Here is an 8934-nt window from a genome sequence, read left to right as displayed (position 1 = left end):
CTTCATGATATGTATACCCCATGCCATATGCAAAAACGCAGGAATATATTACTTTACAGTAATGCCCCTTTATTACACCTTTTCATCATAAAATTGAAGCAAATTCGTGGATCATTTATTATGTATAGCGACAGAACTCGCGAAAGAACTGCTACACTTCATTTTCCATATTATCAACTTGCAATACGCCAACATACGTAGCACGTTGCAGTCATGGGAAGAAAAGTGACGCTAAAGGAAGTGATCGCCGTCGTAAAGTTAAGTTTGTTCCCAACTTGGTGTTGGCCTCAACCACAAGATGCGACACAATTTAAGATGCTCTGTGTGAAATTGTATCACTGTTTGTGCATAATTATGGATATGTCCGTAGCAGTACCGTTGATGTACACTATCACACTCTATCTTGACGAACCTGACATCTTAGTGAACGTAGTTATGATGACAAGCAGCTGTATTCACGGCAGTTTTAACTTTCTTTTCCATATGATTAATCACCATCACATACGGGTATTTAATGTTTATTTGTTTAATATTAAAAAATCCGCATGTAAATTAATTCAAAATTAATTTAAGACTTAGAATTTTATTACTAGATATATTCTGTATATCAATAACAAATATGTCAAGTAATTATTTGCAGAATGTTACTTATGAAATGGTACATTTTAGCGACTTGATGAAACCACATGAAGAAATTATAGTTCAACGACACATTGAGAAATGTGTGATGTACCATGGTGTATCTATATTTATTTACTACAGCATTACGTTCTTAGCTATCGCAGTGCCATTTTTAACGCAACAACAGTCATTTCCATTGTCAGCCGAATATCCATTTAATACGTCTTATCAACCGCTATTTACAATAATTTATATACAACAATCTGCGGCCGGAATATTGATATCAGCACAACTATGTACGAATGTTTTTATGGCTCTACTGCTCTGGTTTGCAACGGCAAGATTTGAGATACTCATTGAAGACCTGGGGAAAGTTACAAATGCCTGTCAGTTGTTCGAATGTATTAAAAGACATCAAAAATTACTCAAGTACGTATCACAATCCTTGTCTTATACGAAAGTAATCTAGTTTAGGGGACTCCAACCTTTATGGCCCGCAGGCCGGATTCGACCCTTGTAAGTTTTATCCGGCCCGCCAAAGAATTTCGACGTTATACAGAGTATACTTTACCAATTAATAAAGTTATTATCCGCTATAGGAGCTGTTCTGAATAGGTATGCTTTTTTCTTGTACAATAAATAACGTACAGATACTTCTTTATCAATACGCTACATGAACGTTACATATGTTACGTGTATTTACTGTAACTTTCTTGACAAAAATTTGTAAAATTCTTGGCAAACAAAATTAATCTTAATGAGTTTTGTTAAATTAAATCATATTCTTACAATTATCGTTACATATTAAGTCATATATAATTTAGCATAGAACTTTACCTTAATTCAAAAGTTAAAAAAGGACAAAGAGTGCAAATAGAAATTTCTTCGTAGAATACGACGAGCAAAACTAATCCTCTGCATATCAGTTTTTTGAAACAACTAGACACTACAGACGCGCGCGCTATTTAGCTTTAACTTTATGCTATTACTATTACACTATTAACTCCTTGATACACACAACTGTCAAAATATACAATGACAGCTGCAAATAAAGCGCAGCAAAAGAACCAATCGGCATCGCGGAAAAGCGACAACAATAAACTTCACATCTCCTTTTTAGAAGAGGAAGCAAAAAGAGGCACAATTTTCATATTATGGGGATAATGTTGCGTTTCTTTAACAGAAATTTACTATGTCTTTAACTAATTGCTTCGTTCCATCTATTTCTATAATGCAGAATTTTACATCTTTCGTTTTCTCGAAATTACGACATACAAAGGTTGCGTGAACGTGAAATTTATATGTATTCCTAAAATTGTGGTATATTATTTCAGTGAATCATATATTACTTTCTACATACTTACTTCCTATCGTGGGAAGGATATGCATCGATAAAATTATTATATGTAACGCACAAAGAAAGACAGGGAGAGAGAGAGAGAGAGAGAGAGTCCTACTGCAAGAGTTAAAATTCCCTGGAAAAAAACTTTTTATATAATTATCTGTAAAATATGTCGATAAATATATTTTCTTTCCCTTGTATAATCTCTATTCATATGTATAAGAAAAGTAATCAAAAGAATAATAAGAAAATAATTAGGCCTTTCTACGCTACTCGTGCTACAAAAATTTTTATAGAAAATATTGAAATTGTTAATATAACCCGAGCACGCTAAGTGTTTTTTGCGTAAATCTTAATAATTTTACTTTTTTTCTAAATTTTTCTAAAAAGATATTTTGTTGTTATATAATTTCCAAAAATAAAACTTATTTAGTCATTACAAAAGTGTTAATATGCTCTCTTGACAAAATAGATTGGGAAACCGCAAATTAATTTTAAAAAATTTAAGTGGTGTTGATGCACTTATTCAGGTACGCTGAAGAAGTTGCAATTTCTGCTCGTCCGTTCGCATTATCAACTCTGTATTGTAGCACGCTTTGCTTAATATGTATCTTTCTTGACCTTATCACAGTAAGTATATGTAACACATATCTATTATAAAAATCTAATATTTATATATTTTCTTCTGAATTTATGGATATATATGTATATAAATCTATCATGATTATCAAACATACTTAAAAAAAAAACAAGAATAGCCTCGAGATTATGTACGAGGGTGGTTTGATAAGTTTGATGTATGAGATAGCGTTATAACCCATTTGGAAAGTTCTACTCTTCAAACTTATCAAACAATCCTCGTATATCATCGAGGGTTGTTTGATAAATTTAGTAAAAAAGCAAGTATATTAAACATTTTTTGAAAAAAAAAAAATCGTTCTTTTTTTGTGGCAACTACTAAACCGCTCGCTTCAAACGACTACCAAACGTGAACAACGCGTCTGCACTTCTGGCTGAAACTTAGCCTGGGGGAGTTTGAAGAGTGGAATTTGCGGTCTGGAACTTTCCAGGCATCACATCACCAAATGGATTGTAACGCACGCCATATCTCATACAAATTTACCAAACTTATCAAATCACCATCCTACATGCAGTACATAATTATCATATACAATATATCATTATATTCTTCATTTACTTATTTTGATTAAAGTCAAGAATTTTAGTATCAAAGCGTAAGTTATAAAAATATCATGTATATTAAATTTTTGTAAAATAGGATCAACCTATAGCTAAAATGCTCCACTTTTTCACATTGTCTCTAGCAGCTTTATCGGAAGTATATATGTATAGTTGGCCAGCAGAATACTTGATGCATACGGTATATTACTTATCATTTAGAGGACCCTACACAGGTTTTATAGGTGTAAAAGTAGTTCCGGTCAAATTGGCTAAAATTGATATATGTTGTAGTTTATAGGTAAATCAAAAGTCCCCACGGGCAAAGTCCAAAAATCAAAACTATAGAAAATACGAAGGCTTAAAGTGAGTGCCATTGGAGTTTCAGAAATACTTGTTTTTGAATACATATAGTAATAAATTAATATATAAATGTTTGAAAATATATATAATATGTGCATGTGTGTGTACGTATATGCGTATGTGTGCGTGCGTGCGTGCGTGCGTGTGTGTGCGCGCATGCGCGCGCGTGTAAAAAAATAGTATGTGTATTTAGTTTAGATTATTGATAGCATAATAAAGAAGTCGAGATCTGTAACGTAGAGCAGGAAGTTGTTCATCTCTCTATATTCTGCCACTTTTACATCTATAAATTGTGCTAGGTCCTTTGTTATACTGCAATTAATTTTATTTAAAAAAGAATTTATTACTTTTATTACTTTTTTTCAGAGCAAATGCGTTGCAGAAACAGCGTTCCATATGCTCGAAAATAATCATTTCATTGAACTACGGAAATGTCTGCAAATTGTTATAATGCGAAGCCAAAAACCAATAGAGGTTACAATTCCTTGTCTTATGCCACCACTATCTCTCAATTCCTTTACAACGGTAAGAACAAGTTTCAAATTGATTAAAAAGTTGATTAAAGATTGTTAACATATCGTTTATAATAGTTAATCGTTTATAATAGTTAATTGGCATCATTACACACAATTCTACATTTTTACAAGTTTTCTATTAACATATTATTTTTTATCATTATTTATAATTTAAACTATAAAATAGTAAAAATGGTCTTTAACCATTAGAAACATGAATAAGTAAACCTATTTACTATTTATTTCCTTTCTTTTTTGCCATTTGTTTATTTTTATGCATTCTATATTTTTATTTGCGTGTGTGTCTATTTAACTAACAATAAGTCATTCATTTTTTTTATTCTACGTATGATTATAATCACACAGATATAAATGGCAAGAACATAAAACAAAAAATTGTAAAAAAAAATGAAAGGTCAAAGGTTAAAAAATATTTAGATTTGATTATACAATTCCTAATAATAGTATCTTTTAAATAATTTGTACATATTAATATAATATAATGTATGTTATATATAAAGATTATAACAATTAAGTGGTAGGTTTAATATACATTTTTTTACATAATTTCAAGACCGTCTTATCATTCCGTAATTAAAGTATTATTATTTTTTTAATTAAAAAACTATTTTGACATTGCTATAAAAAAGTCAGAATACTGTATTATTATTAATCTTTCTTACTAATTTATTCCTTTGTTAGTTTTTTATTCATAATTAATTCACTTAATTATTTATTAAAGAATTATTAACAGATGTAATAAATGTATGTATTTTTACTTAAAAATGCGTAAAGAATAATAGCACATACATTTTTATGTTTTATCAAAAACTTACTTTGTTGTATGTTACAGTATCTTTCAACTATACTCTCCTATTTTACAACACTGCGAGTAATGATGGACGAAGATAAAAATTAACAGTAAACTTAGTACGTTAAAAAAGTATCTTCCGACTATACTCTCCTATTTCACAACACTACGAGTAATAACGGACGATAATAAAAATCAACAATAAACTTAGTACGTTAAAATAGTTGATGTATTGATTAGTTAGTAAAATAGTATATAATAATTTTTCCAACAATTGTCACAGTAATATATTTATTAATTTCCATTATATGTGCTAATTTTTCATAAGACTCATAAAATATTTAATATTCACTAATTATAACATTAATCAATAAAATATAGCGATCAAATGATTTTGTCGTGTAATATGTTGCTCTCCATGTTCACGCAATATGCGCATTTTAAATTAATACAACACATTAATTCCAATAATATTATCGATATTAATCGATAATATTAATATCATTGTCGTATCCCTCTGGCCACAAAAATGATATATGTTTTACGATTCTGGCGAGGGATACTTTATTCCGGTCGCACTAATGTGTATATTTATCGCCAGTCCAGTGATTTGCATAAAATGTGCTATGTGATAATGTGATACATAAAGCATAAAGCGATATATGTAATGCATTTCCGATAGATAACCATATGTCTCTCTATTTATCTATCAGTAAAAAAAATTACCTTTTAAAAAAAGTAAAAAAAGGCGTCAAGTGTACACATAAAAAAATATTCACATAAAAAAAATGTTACTTTAATCTGTCAAAAAACTTGTTAAAGAATGTTACATGTTTAATTAATGTCAAATTATATACTTTAAAAATTTAACAAAAATAATAAAATAAAAGATCGGCGCAATGTCAACTCGATGTTGGTTTTGGAAATTAAAATATTTCTATTCATTTTAAAAAATTTAGTTCGATATTTCAAACTTTGCGGAAGTTAAAACTTACGTGGTCTGTTTAAAAAGTAACAAGACTGAATTTTTTTCTTAACAACTAGTAATACTGTAAAAACGAGACTGTGTACAGTAGATCGAGAGCTACATTCATACTCTACCTTCAGTTAAAATTTCAATTTGATAACATTAATACATGTGATTCTACAATCATTTGTATAACTGTATGTTTTGGCGACGCGTCACGAAAATGGAACATGTATTTTTTCTAATACAAATAATTGCAGAATCACATGTATTAATGTTATCAAATTGAAATTTTAATTGAACGTAGAGTATGAATGTAGCTCTCGATTTACTGCAGTCTCGTTTTTAGTGTTACTAGCTGTTGAGAAAAAAATTCAGTCTCATTACTTTTTAAACAGACTATGTATATAGACATTTTGTGATGAAAGGTCCATGTTCGAAGTCCGTATATATAGCCATATACCATTTAGCCTTTAAAGGTTAAAATCTAAAACACTGTTTGAATTTTTATAAAAAATCTAAAATGAGAAAGACTATTATACGAGCATTAATAGATGTTCCGGAAAATTCATATCTAATTTTTATATGTATTATTGTAACACATATATATTCCAACTATTCACTGTGCTCCGATCACAGCCGGACTTAATACACAGTTATCATTAGAACGTTATAAAAACCCTTCACTCCCCCCACAATTAATACATATAAAAATTAGATATGAATTTTCCGTAACATCTATTAATGCTCGTATAATGGTCTCTCTCATTATAGCCTTGCTTCAAACGAGCGAAAAATAAGTTTCTTATTGTTTTTATAAAAAGTGTACCTACTTTACTTGTGTGCCAAAATACAGCGCTGTAGCTCAAGCAGTTCTTGAGTTATAGACGTTTGAAATTTCGGAGCGCTACTATTCACGACACAGCAATCCCCCACACAATTAAAATTTATTAAAATTATTTTTTTATATTTTGCAAATTATGAAAATTATTTTTAAATAATGTAAAACTAATTGGTTGTAAAATAATTATCTAAATTATTTTAAAAATAAGATACTTATATATATAAGTATCAAAGATTATAAACGTTCTTGACGATTAATCGGGCCAAAATCAATGGTCGAATCGTCACGACGATAAAAATTATTGCCAGTCAGGCCGATTCGTACGTTAGTTATTATTTCGTACTGGCGAATTACAATTGCATTGAAATAAATTTAAATTTCTTAAAATTATAAAATACATTAATTTCTTTTTGTCGTTGAATCATCCCTCCCGCATCCCTACCTATGGTCCATATCTTTACCTATATACCCGATTTTTATCTAGTTTTAACCAGTATTTCTACCTACCTACATTAATAATATTCCTACCTACTCGTGTCTTTATCTAGTATTCCTATAGTCACGATCGCGACTATCGAAAATTAGAAAAGTCCGCGCGGATATCGTTTTAAATCGGAACCGTTTAGGAGTTTTTATGGGGAGTTTAATTTTTAATTTACGCGAAAAATTAATTCGGATTTAATTCAAATTTAGTTCGAGACGGCATTTTTCCGTCTCTGATTACGCGCAATCGCACGTATACAAGAAAACCTTACCATTACCATGTACCTTTTACAAATTGATTGATGTTATACACCAACCTACCTTGATCCTCTTCGTCTTCTTTCTTCTGGCCAGAGTACTTACCCTTTGTAGCACTTGGCCGTATTCTGACTTTATACAGTCAGATATCGCAAGGAACACTCCTTCTGCTGCCGGCTAATCATTGCCGACACTAAGCGTAAGGTTTTACGCTATTGTACGATGCGCGAAACACGAACGCGTCGTGAAGAGGCCATCACAATAATTAAATCAATTAAATACGAAATTAACAATTAACAACAACAATAATTTCATTAGCACATAATTTAATTTCGCATTTATAAATATATATCTAGTACTGAACTAAAATAAATATCCGATTGGAAACAAATTTAAATTTGAAAAAATTTTTTACGTCCACAATGTTTTAATTCGATCGCGATTATAAAATATATGTATACTAAACTTTTAAATATATAAACTGTATAATATGAACAATAAAATTTTAATTTAAAAATAAATGAATTGAATGAAAATTGCTAGACGCGCCATTCAACAGAATCTAAGGCCCATATGAGTATTTTCATCGATTCGAACGATTCGTTGCTGAATCTCATCTCAAAAGCATGCAGAGATGAGAAATTCAGATAAATGACGTAAGATCCGGAAAAAATAATAAATTTCCCCACACAATTAGAATTGATAAAAATATCATTATAATTTGTAAATTATTAAAATTATTTTTTGTATAATATATTATTTTACAATTATTTTAAGTGATGTAAACTGATTGACTCAAAAATTATCATTAAAGAAAATCTTCTATCTTATAACAAAATATATATTGGATCTCACGCCAATTACATTACTACTTTAACTAGTATAAAATCCAGTTATCAATCACTATACCTATATGAATAACCTACAACAATTTAGGCTAAAGTCAATGCGTTAATATATATATATATATAGTGTATATACACAATATATATCGCTCTTTTGCACTAACTTATATAAAGATTAACTCTGGATAAATATTTAGGAAAGGAATAGATAAAAAAAGGAATAATAGGAGTAATACAGTATTTGTTACACATACTGCCAAATTATTAAAAATATTGAATATTCGTTACATTTTTGAAATAAACATTTAATGATATTATAATTACAATATTGTTTATTTCAATTACTTTTTATTATTTACTATATTCTTTTATTTTCCATTTTGCACATATAAAACTATACAAATATTTTATACTTTTTATTTGTTGATCTCACGAGATATAAATACCATGTAAACTTAAATAAAAGCAGTAAATTAAAAAGATTATTGTATAATAGATTAATTGTATAATCTTTTACAAATATAAAATATAAAAAAAATAAAAGGTAGAAAACAAATAAAGGTTTAACAATTAAAATGTTAATTTTTTTTAATTTATACTGTTCTTATTTAAGTTTACCATCGTATTTATATCTCATGATCAACAAATAGAAAGTATAAAATATTTATATAATTTTTTATATGTATAAAATTATATAAATATTTTA

The 8934-nt window shown here is 28.9% G+C and overlaps 1 protein-coding gene across 1 annotated transcript; it reads left to right on the top strand.

The window, feature by feature from the left end:
* Window positions 1-221: 221 nt before the first annotated feature.
* Window positions 222-5125, top strand: LOC112456546. The gene is made up of 6 exons (XM_025019167.1): window positions 222-507; window positions 641-1050; window positions 2494-2593; window positions 3243-3344; window positions 3872-4030; window positions 4874-5125. Exons 1-6 carry the CDS (start codon window positions 316-318, stop codon window positions 4937-4939), a joined length of 1029 nt encoding a protein of 342 aa, XP_024874935.1. The 5' UTR covers window positions 222-315; the 3' UTR covers window positions 4940-5125.
* Window positions 5126-8934: the final 3809 nt, after the last annotated feature.

The sequence above is a fragment of the Temnothorax curvispinosus genome, unplaced genomic scaffold (assembly GCF_003070985.1).
Source record: "Temnothorax curvispinosus isolate PA1 unplaced genomic scaffold, ASM307098v1 QBEX01006964.1, whole genome shotgun sequence".
In the NCBI taxonomy this organism is placed as follows: domain Eukaryota; kingdom Metazoa; phylum Arthropoda; class Insecta; order Hymenoptera; family Formicidae; genus Temnothorax; species Temnothorax curvispinosus.
Note: the sequence above shows the minus strand (reverse complement) of the source record. Positions and strands in the feature narration are given on the sequence as shown.